The 14,881-nt window shown below is 38.9% G+C and overlaps 1 protein-coding gene across 1 annotated transcript in view; it reads left to right on the forward strand.

Annotated features, from left to right (window-relative positions):
* CTDP1 (CTD (carboxy-terminal domain, RNA polymerase II, polypeptide A) phosphatase, subunit 1) overlaps positions 1 to 14,881 on the forward strand; it is a gene marked incomplete at its 3' end in the record, with an annotated part of 57,491 nt that overhangs the window by 19,033 nt on the left and 23,577 nt on the right. The window contains exons 8-9 of the mRNA XM_010158267.1: positions 7,687 to 7,828; positions 9,905 to 10,135. Of these exons, the coding sequence (XP_010156569.1) occupies positions 7,687 to 7,828; positions 9,905 to 10,135 (373 nt within the window). The remainder of the gene's footprint in view (positions 1 to 7,686; positions 7,829 to 9,904; positions 10,136 to 14,881) is intronic.

A 14,881-nucleotide genomic window follows, 5' to 3' on the forward strand; every position in this document is an offset into this window, starting at 1 on the left:
GTCTGAAGTTTGGTCAGATCTTAAGGATATCAATTATGTCCTGTCACAGCTGGATTTGTGGTAATTCAGTTGTCAACATGATTTTCATACTGATTTTGTGTTGTTAGTAAGCAAATTCCACAAGTCTCTTGCTGCTGGTGAGCCATATGAACACTGCATCTCTGCCTCCTGCGGTGGATACCCGAAGCGCTGCTTGATGCTCAGTTGCTGGTGAAAGGGGGAAATAAATGTGTGTCTCTTCTTGAGCTTTATTCAGAAGTCAGTTACCTGAGATCAGACAGTGGTTTTCTGCTTCTCTTTTCTTTCTCTCTCTCTTCCCCTCCCCCCCCTCCATGGTCATGAAAAGGTGATTTTCAAATGTACCTGTCAGGTCATTATTTCTGGATGACTCCACTAACAGCAGCAGGCTTAGAATTCAGACAAGCAAGTTCACTTACATGTTTACTTCACGTTAGCTGAGCTGTAGTAAATGGCATATACTTCATCTGCAGAAGCGGTGGGAGAAAATACTGTTATCTTTTGAGGTTTGAAGGCAGGGGAAAAATTTGTCAGAGGATATAAACAGAGAAGCAGCCGGTGTGAAACAATACTCCTGCAGTCGTGGAGGGATGGATGGTGGTGTTTTTTTGTGTTTTCCTCCTTGGAAAGTGACCGCATCATAGCTTGGTGTATGGAATGAACAGCTAGTGAATCCCATTTTAGATTGCACTTACTGCGTTATTGCCAGCCTGTTGCAGTAAATAATGTGAATTTCTTATATTCTTTGTATATACTTCTCACCTTCTCTACAGATGCAGATGCTTTGATTTAGGAAAATAAATCAATCCTTGTCCTTGGAGAAAATTAGGATTCTATTTCAATATATAGGGAGGAAAAGACAAGGATCTTGGTATCATCTAATCAGCTTTCATAAATCTGAGTGACTGAAAAAAGGCTACCTTGTAGTCATGTCCACTTACCTGTGGGCTGGGTAAGTCTTCAGTTTTTGAAACATCTGCTGCTTGCTTTAAGCAACAGTAAACTGCACTGGATGATGAGTTGCTATAGCTGTGTACACACGTGGCTAAGCAGTTACTTACCACTCTATTTCATAAACCTTGTCATGTTCCTTACTACACAAATGAAAGGTACTGTAGTTGATTTTTTGTATCTAGTTTTTTGCTAGTGGAGAAGATCTGTTCAGGTCACTTAAAAATTATTTGAGTGGAGTAGGAGCAGAAATATGTCAGTAGGCCCTGAAGTTCTCTTTTCTTTTTTCAAAGTATATTTAATTTGTCTCTTCCTATATTTTGAAAGCTATAAGGGAGTAATTTCCTTACTTTTGGTGACAGCCTATGACAAATTTTGCTTAATATCATTAAATATCAGATTGCTTAAAATACCAGTTGTACTATGAACTATGGCTGCTTTTATTCATCCTCATCTACCTACTTAAAAAAGGTTTACTCCTGAGCCTGGCTCTGAGGTACTGAGAGAGAGAAGAGAAAGCTGCCAGCTGATAGTCTCTTTAACCTGTCCTGTGACTTGGTGTGAGGTCTTCACCAGACATGCCTGCTGTGTGTCCACAGGTATTTTTTTTCTGAAGAACATTTTCAAAGACCACATCTTTAAAATATGCAGTTAATCACTGCTCTGAACTCAGGTGCTGGCCAGGTAAGCGAGTTGCTTTTGCTGGCAAAGCATAGTGCAGTGTTGAAGCTGGGCTCTGGATGTAGCCCCCAAACAGCACAAACATCACTCTTTCATGATCACTTCATTCTTGTAGGACAAAACACTGAGGTCTGGACAACATCTGTCTTAGATTAACGTTGTTGAAGCGCTTCAGGTTTTGATCATAAATCAAAATTTGTATGTAGCAACAGCTTTAAGAGACATAAACTTTTAATGATCAGATTTTCCAAGCAATGTCTGGCAACGTGGTTACAAACTCTCATAAGGATATGTTAGCTTTGGTGTGTTGGAATCAGGAGAGTGTTTTGAGAGTGACTCTGGTGGTCACTTCCTGTCATGTACGTTGTTTTGTCCTGGCACAGCTTCAAGCCTGTAGCTGGGATCCTTGTGGGTGAGACTGAATTAGAGGGTGCAGTCAGCTGAGCACTCACGGGCATTCAGCCTGTAGGATAATCACTGGATGTAATTTGAAATTTAAACTTATATTAAAAATACAGAATTATTCGCACATTAAGGAAAGAGATAATATTGAGGAGGCCTCCAAGGTGGTGTGCAGCTGGTATGCATGGAATTCCTTCCACGATGGTTCCCTAAGCAACATAACCTGCAACCTTGGAAACCGCACGGAGGGTGGAGCGGAGTGAAGACCCCGTGGCCAGGCTCTGTGTTAACGGTGCAGAGATGGGAATTTAGTGATACTTCAAACGCTGACAAGCTGTACTTTTGCTACCCTGAGCCAACAGTCTGCCATCTTTTGATGAACTGCTGTCCTTTGTGCAAACTTTGCTCATTATAATGTCATTATAATACAAAAACACACCTCCATCCCAAAGGCTACCCTCCTCCAAGATGAGACTACGCAGTACTGAGGAGTGAATTTTAGGTAACTTATACCTTTAAACCGAACCAATCCTAACAAAGGTATATATGACTGCGGCCAGTCAAGCTTCATCCTGAAGGTAAAAAAGCAATATAAAAGTAGCCTAAGAAAGAGGGGGGTGTCAGGGGAGACACCATCGTGGACCTCTGACATCTGGGATCAGTTGACGAGCTGAGCCTTTCTTTACCCAAAGGTGTCCCTATAGGCAGAAGATTTGAACCTCTTGGAGAGCTCTTTCAGGACTTAGAAATCTCTATAGAGCTGCTTTCAACTTAGCGCTTTGGTAATTTATAATCTTGACATTTGTGTATACACAGTTTGCAGACAGTGTATTCATCACCGGCAATCCACAAAGAACCTGTACTGTTGATTTAGATAAACTGCACTGTTTGAAGTATCCAGTCACACCGTTTCTCACTGGGTGCCGTGTCATCTCACAGATAATGGCTGGACGGGAATACAGCACACTGCTGAGTGAATCTGAGAGACTGGAATCGTAGGGTCAAATTGGGCATTATTCAGGATTTAAACCTAGCCGCCCCCCAGCCCCTCTAATACCTGAGGATAAACTGGAAAGCAAGGGGGTTTGTCTCCTGCCAAATTACTACTCGTAACACAACACAGCCCACAGAGCCGGCAGAGCCAGTGCAAAGCAAAGTTTCCCAAAATGCTTATGGGGTGGGTGTTGCATCTCCAGCACCCTTTTGCCCTGCAGATCTCCCTGTTGAGCTTGGTAATGTGAGTGTAGCCAAATAGGCAGTATGATGTTTCTTCATCTTCGTAAACATACAGCTCAAGTCTCATTTATCTCTGTTGCTCAAGTGCCTACTGTGCTCCATACTTCGGATGAGACAAAAAAACCCGCTGTAGCCAAACCGTATGTCCTAGAGAACAGCTGTAGGAGTTTACTGTTGCTATTTATTGAGTTTGGTTGTCAAGATTAATAGGAGTCTTTTTTGTCTTTTTGACCTTTGTTTGCCAGTTCAAAAGTAGAATTGATGTGTCCCCCCGGCTTGAAAATAACCTTTTCCCAATGTTATGTGCTTCAGGTTGTGTCTATCAGAGGGTAGATGTGATGATGAATTTGAAACTTAGCTGCTTCATGTGGGAAACCTTGTGTGCCACCTTAACTTTTTGGAACAGTTTTAGAATAGAGTTTGAAGTAAGGAAAGCTTGATTTAGAGGAGAATAAAGCAAGAAAAGGTAGTCCAGAAAAACAATTTTTCTCCAAGTGATTTTTAGCCCAGATGGATGATTCAGATGTTCCTAACTGCATCAGAAGAACTGTTGTTTGGATAGATTAAAATCCTTTCTGCTGTTTCTTCTTAATACACATACTTCCAGAAGGGGAAGTTATGCTGGGGAAAGAGAGAGGAGAAGGTGAGGATTAAGTATTGCAGTACTATTTCTCCTACCCAGTTAAATTTGGTGTTCTACCAAATCTTGCTCTAAGAACATTACACATGTGAAATCTTGATTTGTGAAGATGTCAGCTGGAAAAGAAGGCAGCCCCTGAGATGATACAGTTGTATGCAACTTTCAGTATGCTGGAGTGTGCAATAGGCAGCTGAGATTTAGAAAAGGGGAGGAAGCAGAAAGTGTTGGTGTTGTAGAGGTGAGAAAGGTAAGGCTTTTGAGCCTCAGGAGGTGGGTTTGGGTAGACACTGGTCTTCGTGTTGCCAACTTTAATTTTATGTTAATGACTTGTGCCTTACGGAGCTGTATTTCAGAACCATAAGTGTTTCAGACAAAATAATGTCAATTTGGCATTCATGTTTAAGGCTTCTGTTGACTAGAAAAATTTACTTAGCTCCTCAGCATACATCTGGTATGAAATAATCAAATATGTTTGAATGCAGAAGGTGTATGGGTATAGAACAGGCAGAAGGATAAAGCACCTGAAAAATCATCAATGTGGAAACATCAGTTTTAATAATAGTTGGAGGAAGCAATCTCGCATAACTTCACAGATTTAAAATGAGATGAAGGTGCAGTTTTATGGTTGTGTAGTATGCTTACTACAGTATGAGATAAGCTCTTCAGGGTATTAAAAGCTCAGTTTGTCTATCCAGTAGTACCAGCAACTCTGCTTAACTCTTCTGTAAGCTTACTAGTGAAAATAACGTGCTACTGTATGTAATATTCAATCAGCTCCTAGTTGTTATGTGGGCAGTATTGCAAGTCACGTTTGGTACTGAATCAAATATCTAATAGCAGACGCAAGGACCTAAAATTCCCCTGTACTTCTTGCTCTTGTTGCTCTTTTTCCTGAAACTCCTATGCTTATGAACTGGATTTCAGCATCCCCTTTATAACAACTGTCTTATGACCTCTTTGTTCTATTACGTTGTCACTGCTTTTCTCCTTTATTCTCAAAAGAAAGCATTTTCTAAACCATGTCTTTCACTTTTTAATCCTTTTTCCCCCAGATCTCATAATCTGATTCTCCTTCGGAAGTTCTGCTTTCTCACCTCTGAAAGATACCCTGTGTATAAACTAAATACAACTTTATATTTACCTCTTTCTAACTGCAGGTGTTTCTATAATTCCTATTGAGGTTATATTAATAATAATTCCTCCTGTGGAAGTTCCTTCTGGCACTCTAAACTGGCTCTTTTCCAGCAACTGTTGCATGAAAATGTTCTGGGTCACTGATTACTTTTGTAAATGACAGTTAATTGAAAAACAGCTTTCTTGTATGAGGGGATGAATGATCTGGGTGCACTGACCTCCCTTCTTAGAGTTCTGTTTTTTAGCCAGTTAAGACCTCTGAAACAGCAAAGGTGTGCTGGGATTAACATGATTGGAGTTCTAAAATTGCTTTCAGTCAGTGTTGTACTGTGATTTTATTTTTATTTCATGGCAAAAAGTAAAATAATTTTAAATCATTTGTGGTTTGGAAAGGACTTTAAGTACTCATCTTTGTTTATCTTGTATTCTTAAATTAACACTTTTTTATTGCAAAGATACTAGCGTGGAGAAAACCCTTACATTTGCTGTACAGCTTTTAAATGCTGAACTATGGAATTGCTTGCATTTGCTGCTGAAAATAGAAGAAATGTATTTTTGCATAGAGCGTCTTTATCTCAGTCTAAATCCAAGGAAAAAACATACTTGTATCTAAAGATAGAGAAAAAGGTAGCCCTACTCCTGTATTCTGCTGGGTTTGGGAACAAAAGTAGGGAAACAGAAGCTTTCAGCACTTTGGTAAAGGGCAGTGTTCTCCTGCCCTTCCTGTTTTAGTCTTTTGAATGTACACAAATCTAGATAAACTAAACTGTCAAACTAGTTAGGTGAATTCTCAAGTGCATTTCAGCAGATCTGTCTACCCCAGTAGATTCTAGTTCAGGTTTTACACAGGTCTTTAGGTGTTTGCTGTTAACAGTTTGCTCTCATCTTCAAACTGTGTGGAGAAGTATGGGTACTTCAAGGCTATCATCTTACTTTAAACAAGTAAAGTCATATTGTTAGATAACAGTTATGCAGAGAAAACTTGAGGGAACTATGTTGAAACCATCAAATCAATTTACTGATCTTGCTTCCTTGTCAGAATTGTTCTGAAATTAGACTTTTTTTTTTTCCCCTGGAGCCTTCATTCCTGAAGGCACATGTGTGAAAATACTCAAGGGTTCATCATTTCTAGCTTTAAATTTTTTTTTTTAATCAAAAGCTTAACTAAAAAAAAAAAATTCAAAGTAAGGAAGGTAAACTAGACTGGAGTAATGTGTTTTTATAAGCATCTGCAGGAGGATACCCCAGTGTCTTCGTGCAGAATTGACAGGCTTCAACAGGAGGAGTGAGTAGTGTTTGAAGTGATGTGTTCTTCACCTTCAGCTCTTGAACCTAGAGGGCTATAAGTTATTTTATAACCCTTTATGTCTTTAGTTCTGGATAGTCTCCTTCTACTTTGCATTTCTAAACAAAAAAATGAAGTGCATTATTAGGTATATTTAAATGTCTTTGCACCAAGACAGAATTTGAAATAATGATTTGGTTTGGTAAGCATTTTAAATAATGTGTAAATAAGATGAAATACTGTAAATTAAAGGGATATTAAAAAAAGGGAAGTCATGGATTTCAGCTGAGAGATAGATGGTCAGATCAAGAGTTTCTTTATCACATTCCAGCTACACCAGTATTTGTGCAGTGTAAACATACCACGTGTAAGTGTCAAGCACAGATACATCAGGTCACAATCCTTGTTTTTTCTCTAGTGCATATTTAATTATTTAATGATTTACTGGCAGATTATATCACTTGGTTGTTGCCAAGTGTTCAGTCCCTCCATAGATATCTTTGAGATATGCTGAAACAAGTAGCACGATTGGTAAAATTAATTTTTCCAGTCGAATAGAAGAAACATTTGGACAGCCACCTGTTTCTGGGAACAGACTGCACTTGAAGGTTAATTTCAACCTTTATTTTATTTGCTGCTTTTTGCTTATTGGTTTTGATGCTTCTTAGTAAAGATTTATAGCAGCTCTACTGAGTTTCTCTCTTGTTCGGTGTTCTCCAGGGGGTGAAATTTGAGATCGTGCCTCATTGTTGATGGTTTCCTGTGGACTTTGTGCCAGCCTGCCACATCTAACTTCATATTCGTTGTTCCCTTTCGGCACAAAATAATCCATTTGTTTGCTTTGCCCCTACTTGTGGCAAATGGAGGTTGAGTGGGTGGCTGGCTGTGAAAAGGTAGCATACTGTGTGTACAGGGGACGGCATAAAAAAGCTAGTATGACAAGTTGATGTCAGGCTTGAATGGCATGGAAGAGTTGCTGCTGCTTTGACTCTGAGAAACAGAAATAGAGGAGAGAAAATGCCAAAGTGTGTTTGTATTGTTTGGTTAGTTAACACGGAAATGTAGAGATCTTTCCATGGGGATTAATTTCAGCAGACTACTTTCACAGTGGCAGTGCTTCAGGAAGTTACAAATACTTTCATCCAGCTTGAGACTGAAGCAATCATGTTTTATTTAGCCTCACTTTTATCAGCTGTGATTGTTTTCTTGGGTTGTGGAGAGGTGTTTCTTTTTTTCCATTGAGATAGATCACAAAACGTTCTTCTTAAACTACTGCGTGCTTAAAACTGTCTTTTGTGTTTCTGGGAACACTGTAATGTCACATTTAACCCTGTAATAGGCACAGAAAAAGTACGTCAAGCTCAGGACTGCAAGGACCTCCATGTTGTAAACCCTGATTGGCTGTGGAGCTGTCTGGAGCGCTGGGACAAGGTTGAGGAACAGCTCTTCCCCTTGAAGGATGACTACATCAAAACACACAGGTAAGTGGGAACTCTGGGGAGTAGGGACCATGAAAATAGGTTATTCCTACAGAGATACGAACTTGTTGATGCAGCTGTAAAATCAGTTTCTGACAAATTCAGAATGGTGTGCAATGCTTACAGATTGCATGGAGATGCCCTCCTTTTTTGTCCCTTCCTATGCTGCTTAAACTGAGGACTATTAAAGGGTCAGGAGACAGGTCAGCATCTAGCAGTATCAGGAGAAACCTGTGGTACCAATAGTTTGTCGTTGTTCATGCTGTCTTCTGGTGGAGCAGTTGTCCTTGTCACTTCATCCACAGACTAACACAGGGAATGCCACAGGATTTCCTGAAGACACAGGATCGTTCATCCTGCCAAAGGAAGGGGAAAAAAAAAGTACACACTCCCTTAACATGCCAAATTAGTAAAATGTGGCGTTGGTTTCCTAGTCTTGGTAGTGAGGAGGATGAGACAAACAAGAAAACTATAGCAGAAACATCTAAGGGTTGAAAGGCATGAAGGTAGAGGCAAAAAGTGGAAGAAAAGAAGTAGTGAAAGAACAGAAGGTTTTGGGATGATAAGAAAAAGTGTTGAAGGAGAAAGGGTTAAAACTAATTAGTGCACAAGGATGACAGCAAATAGAAGGGACAGCCAAAAACTTCATTAACACAAAGGAATTCAGAGGGCTGTTAAAGGACAGTCCGCTTTAGGAAAGTTCCATGGCTAAAATAAGCCGTGAGAAGATAATGTAGAGCCAGCTTCTGCTTCTTATCTGTCTGTTTAGACTCAGATCAACAGCGTCTTGCAAGACTGAGGGAAGACCTTCCCTCCTGTGTTTCGACAGGAAGGGGCATAGCATATTGGGTTTTCAGTATTAAAGTGATACTGGTGTGATTGCGTAGGCTAGAGGCTCCCTTCCTGCTTAGGAGACACCGGCCCTTTGAAGGCAGAATGTGCATGTGGAAGTCCTCATACATTCTGAAGAGACCAAGTGTAGGAATGTCTGGAGGTGGGGTCACTTACCAAATGGGAGACTCGGTAGAGACCTAGGATTTCTAAAACTTCAGAAAGATGTAGCCTACTTACGGCTTGACTAGAATACTTTAGAAGTGCTATCATATTTTTTTTTTAATCAAACTGGAATATTTGTATGGGATGTTTAACTTGTCTCAGAGGCCTGACACTGCCAGGTTCTCAGCAGAAATCTGGACAGTGACTTGTAAGCATAATTTTTTGATTTTTCACCTTGATGAAGCTGCTTCATACAGCAATTATTGGTCCAGAGCACTTATGAACTAGGTGAGGGATGAACTCTGAGAAAATATTTGCATGTAATGAGCTTAAGAACAGCAAAAAAAAAAAAGTAAACTTAGAATTGGTTGACCTTGGGTACTGATGCTACAAGACTACTTCAGAGACATTCATGAAAGCATTGGTAAAAACTACAGTTTTGTGACACTTTTGGTATTTGTTACAATACAGTTTAATTGGTGGGTTTGGGTTATTTACAGCACTGCTTTCACGGTGCATAACATGTCATTTTACTTGGGGTTTTTTCCTTAAATTATTCTATTTGCTTCCTTTTATTTGTCTTGATGGCACTTCATCATAGTTGGGTAGTATGCCATAATGGTGGTTCCTGCAGACTGATCTCTGAATGTTTCTGCTGACTCTTCTAAAAATATGTTTTAAAATGCAGCAGGGTGATCATAGGCAGCTTAGTATTTTGATAAATGAGTTTGGATGACTTGCAAATTAATACTGTGTGATTATTTTTCTCTCGGAGCCAATTTGGAGAGCAAAAATCTAATACAATAGCATGCTTTTCTCTTTGCTGCATATATGCAGGTTATCATGCTACTCAAGGTACACAGTTGTCACTACCTGGAAGCACAATTTCAGTAGCTTTAAATGTCAAGACAATTAATGGGAGTGGGAGAAAAGCAGTGTGTCTTCAGAAATCTTCCAAACCATTTCACACACACACACACTTTCTCCTTTAGAAAAATCAAATGCTTTTTTTTTTTTAACATTCTGGTTAGATACCTCGTTTAAATTGCTGAAGCAAATTTTTTTCTGAACTTCATTCAACAGGGAGAATAGCCCCGCCACGTTTCCTGATACGCACACCGCGTTTCAAACAGCTCTGTTTCACCCAACACCCATCCATCCAAAGTCTCAGCCTGGTCCTGAAGTTCGACTTTATGACCCTAACACTGGGAAACTAATCAGGAAAGGCGCTCAGACCTCCTGCCAGTCGATGTACATCCAGTCTCCAGCTCCTCCCGTTGCCTTACCAGTTCACGGTGAACACTCATCCTTCAGGTACCTGAAGCATAATTAAGAGTAACTTTGACCGTATTTTCAGATGTTGCGGTAAATTTAACTCTTACTATCTTTACATTGATCCAGTTGTCATCTTTGCTTTAGCTACTTGGTTTGCTTTCTAAAATGCCAGGAGAATGAGTGAAAGTGAATAGTCAGCTGAAGGGAAATCAGGATGCTAGAATTCCACATGCTTTTTGTGCCTTGCCTAAGTGTGACTAGAAACCTCAAGACAGATAAATACAGCATGTAGTTCGTGCTCTCTAAAGAATGTTAGAATAACTCATCTCTGAAGCAAGGCAGCCTGATGTTTTTTAACGAGTCTTAGAATACTGGATTGGTTTTTGTCTATAAAACAGAACTGAAACAATTTGGCTTCTGTTTTATGAAATTTTCCTCTTCACTAAATTCCTTCAGATGGGACATTAGCTTTTTTGTTTGGTTTGGAGGTATATCAGAAGTGGTGGAAGAGGGCTGCAAGTCACTGACTGAATGCCTTATGACTAAATAAGGCCTTATGAGTGAGTGCTAGGTCATAATCCTTAGATCAGTAAATCAAGACACTAAACTAGCAGGAGAAGTTGGCCTGCTTTTTGAAGTGCAAATGCTAGCATCTGGACTCTTGTCAATTTGTGGATTTGGTTGAGCTACAGTGACAACACTTCTCTTAAGGATGCACAAAATATCTAAAATTCGTCTGTAAATATCTACGTAAAAGATAAAACTTCCTGGAATAATAACAAGCTTAGCAAGACTTGTTGACTCTAGTGGTAAAGAAATATCCAGTTGAAGGTGAACCTTTTCTTTGTGATCAAATGTGATCAAAATTCCTTTGTACAATGTGGTCAGACTACAGCAGTTGTTTATAAAACAGTTCAATTTTCCAAACGGTTAAAAAACTACAAGGCACAATGATAAATGCACACAGCTTTCTGCCTTTCTTCTCCCTCCCCTGCCACTTTTGCAGTGTATCACTTGTAAAGGTTTTGTATATTAGTGTGTCTTGTTATGTTTCCACTCTATCTTCTTGTTGCTAAATTATTTCAACCTATGGTTTTTTTCAGTTATCATCTTTTTATAGGCTTTTTTTTTATTTCAGCTTCCTTCTTTCTGTCAACACAGGGTTTTTTGAGTCTCTTGTTTGTGAAGACATCTTGTTTTCAGTTCCTTTTTAACCCTATTTTTAAAGTCTGTATTTTACTTCACTGTGACATGTTAAATGAACAGGAAAAACTTAAAGTAACTAAGACACAGCATGTATCCAGAGAGGAGCAGAAAAGCTTTTGGTTTTGTTTGTCATTTATTGTGGAAAAGATTTTTTCTAGAAATAGAGCTGGGAAGGTTGTGCATGTATATAATTGTCATGACACTTCTAAGATGCTTCAGGAAGGTGGTTTGTGTCCATATTAATGCATCGTTCAGTGCCTTAAAAGGAGTAAATTTTGATGTTTGTTCTACCTTTTGTCAACAACTTGATGAAGTTACGTCCACACCTAAGCCTGTCTTTCTTTAATGCAGAGGTGCTTCTTCACTTGAACATCTTATGGAAAATGAGAGAAATACACTTCAGCTGTCCTCTTAGTTGAGTTTCTAAGAGCCCCAGACAGGTTTTGGGGGTGGAGGGAGACTGTCTTCTTTCTACTCCCTTATTTTATTTCACTTAAGCATTTTTTTTTTGACTGTCAACACTCAGAGTTTAGATGCTTTAATCTAAGTGAATCCAATTACTCAGTGCTGTATCTTCACTCCATAACTATGCAGCTGTAAAAAAAAGAGATTAGCATAAGATATGTGCTGGTAAGTAGTATTTTCATCGTCATTTCCTGTTGATTTTTTTCTGGTGGTAAAATTAGTGACATGTAAACTGTTCTCTTAACTGGGGCACGTTTATATTCCTCAGAGCAGTTCTGCTATCTTCAGTTAAGATGGTGAGGAGTGTCTTGGTGAAGTCTAGGAGGAAAGCAGTGATCAAATACTGCTTAAAGTACTTTGAATGGATAGGCAGTACGGTGTGGGCAGAGCATGAAGGATCTAAAGAAGTAACAAAAAGCTGAATAGGAACAGCTTTGCTCTGTTTTGACTGGGCAAGAGTTGAGGCCAAAGTACTGTATCGTCACCTTCCTTTGTCTTCATGTATACATCATTCATAGTTTTAAAAACATAAAGCTTCACATCCAATTTAAAAATGGATGTGATATTCTACTAGATACTGTAGTGCAGCAATTTCTTGGTAGTTGACAATGTATTTTGTATGCTGACAGACTTCATGTGCTTGTATATTCACCTGCAGCAGAAAGATTAAAGTATTTGTAACTAACCCATTGAACTTAAGCTGTTCACACTACTCGTGTTAGAGGTGGATGTAGTCAAAGCCTCCAATAATGTTCTCTGATAGTTTCTAAAACTTTTGTCTGATTTTTGAATTTCACTGGGTGGGCAGCAAGATTGTACTGCTGTGGGAGGAAATGCTTGGGGAGATGGCAGCCACGTGTGGCGTAGCAGTGGGACTCAATCTCTTACTGCAAGAATAGACAGTGTGGCACTTAGAAGATAACACTCTTGCAAGGCTGGCTGCTGAAAAGTGTTTCATGTTATCAGAGTGAACTCTTTCAGTTCTTGCTCTTTATTTTGGGTTCAATGTTTTTAGCTTCTTCCTGGGATGCAACTTGAAACATAATTTAAAATAGGATGTGATTAGTGTAAATATCTACACACAGTTTGCAGTAAAACTATCACCAGTCAATTACAGATGGTGCAGTGAATTTGGTCAACACTTAGTGCAACAGGCACAGATCTTGCCATTGTGTTTGAGCCCGTGAGACTTGGACCCCTGCTTATTGTCATAGCCGGTGGAGACTGAGTGGAGGGGTGGCAGAGAGTTTGTAGCTGTACTGGAAAGGAGTGCAGTGCTGCTTGTTGGCTCCTGGGGGTTGTCAGGAGCTCTTCTCTGAGAACAGGAAGGATTCTGCTTTAAAAATAACCTGCATGTCAGAGCTTTGACACTCCGTATGTATCTCCACAATATGCATATTCATATAGAAACTGTATTCTACACATTACAGTAATGTAGTGTTGTCCAAAAAAAAAAAAACAACCACCAGCAAATGCTAATGGCATCTGGGACTAGAATAAAGAACAAATAGTATTACAGGCTAAACTCTAATGAATGCTAATAATACATTAACAGATGAGGCAAGGCTTAAAACATGGATATAATTCACATGTGAGAAGTTAAAAGTGACAATCTAGTTTTAAATAATACTAAGATGCACCAAATTCTTGGTTTGAAAAGGTCTCAACCAGATGTTGGCTGAAGCAATTCTTTAAGATTCATATAATATATAATTTCACTTTGAAAATTTTTGCCTTAATTTACATACACATTGTTACAGTTTTTCCTATGCAGTGTTATCAGTCTTGTTGTGACAGCAAAAATAAAAAGTACCACAATGAAATAATTAATGGAATTTCAATATTTTAACATTTTCTTGTTGATAATGCTATTTTAGCTTTTACCCTGACTCTGTTATTAATTAAAGCATTAAGACACTTGTTACTTCCACAAACGTTGAACCCACCCTGCATGCGGTGGGTTGTAGTGTACGTCCTTGTGCATGTAAGACTGGCAAGTTCAAACCAACCTGGGCAGGGTTGAATGTGGTGTTATTTTTGAAAAAGTACTCATGAATCTCATCTGGTTGGAAATAAATGTGAAATCGCAAATTTGTATGTCTAAATTTTAAACAAGGCAAGAAGCAGCTGAAAATGTCAAGCTTGAAAAATGTCTTTGATAAAATAAAAATGTTTCTTACAAACCTTAAAGTCTTTGTTTTATATTGTTTTTTGGAATGTTTTGAGAAGTCCTAGTGTTGCTAATCTAGTAGCAGTTGGAAATACGGAGCGGGGGGGGGAAATCTGGCAGAAGGCTTTAGAAGCTACTAATACAGATATTTTACAGCTAATATTTGTTCATAATAATATGATCAAGGATGATCTTGCATTTTATTCTGCAAAAGGAGGAGTTCTTGCTGTCATCAATATAATAATGTTTTCTTAAAAATACTACATTTGTTTCTGGTCTAAGAAAATTGGCTTGGCTGTCTGCTACACAACTTGTGTATAATTCTTGGCATGGTCAAGCTTGTCATGTTTTTGATACAGTTGTGGAAGGTGTTTATCCCTTTTTTTTGACTGTTTTCCTAAGAATGTAAATAGCATCATCATGTTTCTCTTGGCTAGAGTACCTATTAAAAAGGTGTGGAAATCCTTATTTTAAAAGATCCTTTGGAAAAGATTGTGGAATGCGTTTGGGTTTTTTTTCCACACTTACCTATAAAAATTATTGTCTAAGAACAGTTAAATAGTAGAAGAAAACTGTGTGGTCTTGTAAAACAGAGAACATTTAGTAGAGGGGAAGAAAAATCCCAAAACTGTTACACTGTGAGGAAAAACTCAGAGAGAAACAGTTTGGTTTGTTAATTTCCACAACATCCCAATCTGTGTTTTGGCTTCATAGTCAGTTCTACTGTACAGAAATGACAGAGTGCAAAAGGGCACATTTCTGCTGCATTGCTCAATAGTGCTGGGCTGATGGGGGGCTTCTGCAGCAGGTAGCGCAGTTCTGGGGAGCACAGTAATGGCTCGACTCTTTCCTGTTCACCCCAAATCAAAAAACTGAATTCACATCTCCTGCACCTATCTATAAGATCTGAGGGGAGAGAGTTGTGTATTTAGGAAAGATGAGCC

This window comes from Eurypyga helias, unplaced genomic scaffold (genome assembly GCF_000690775.1).
Source record: "Eurypyga helias isolate BGI_N326 unplaced genomic scaffold, ASM69077v1 scaffold5709, whole genome shotgun sequence".
NCBI lineage: Eukaryota > Metazoa > Chordata > Aves > Eurypygiformes > Eurypygidae > Eurypyga > Eurypyga helias.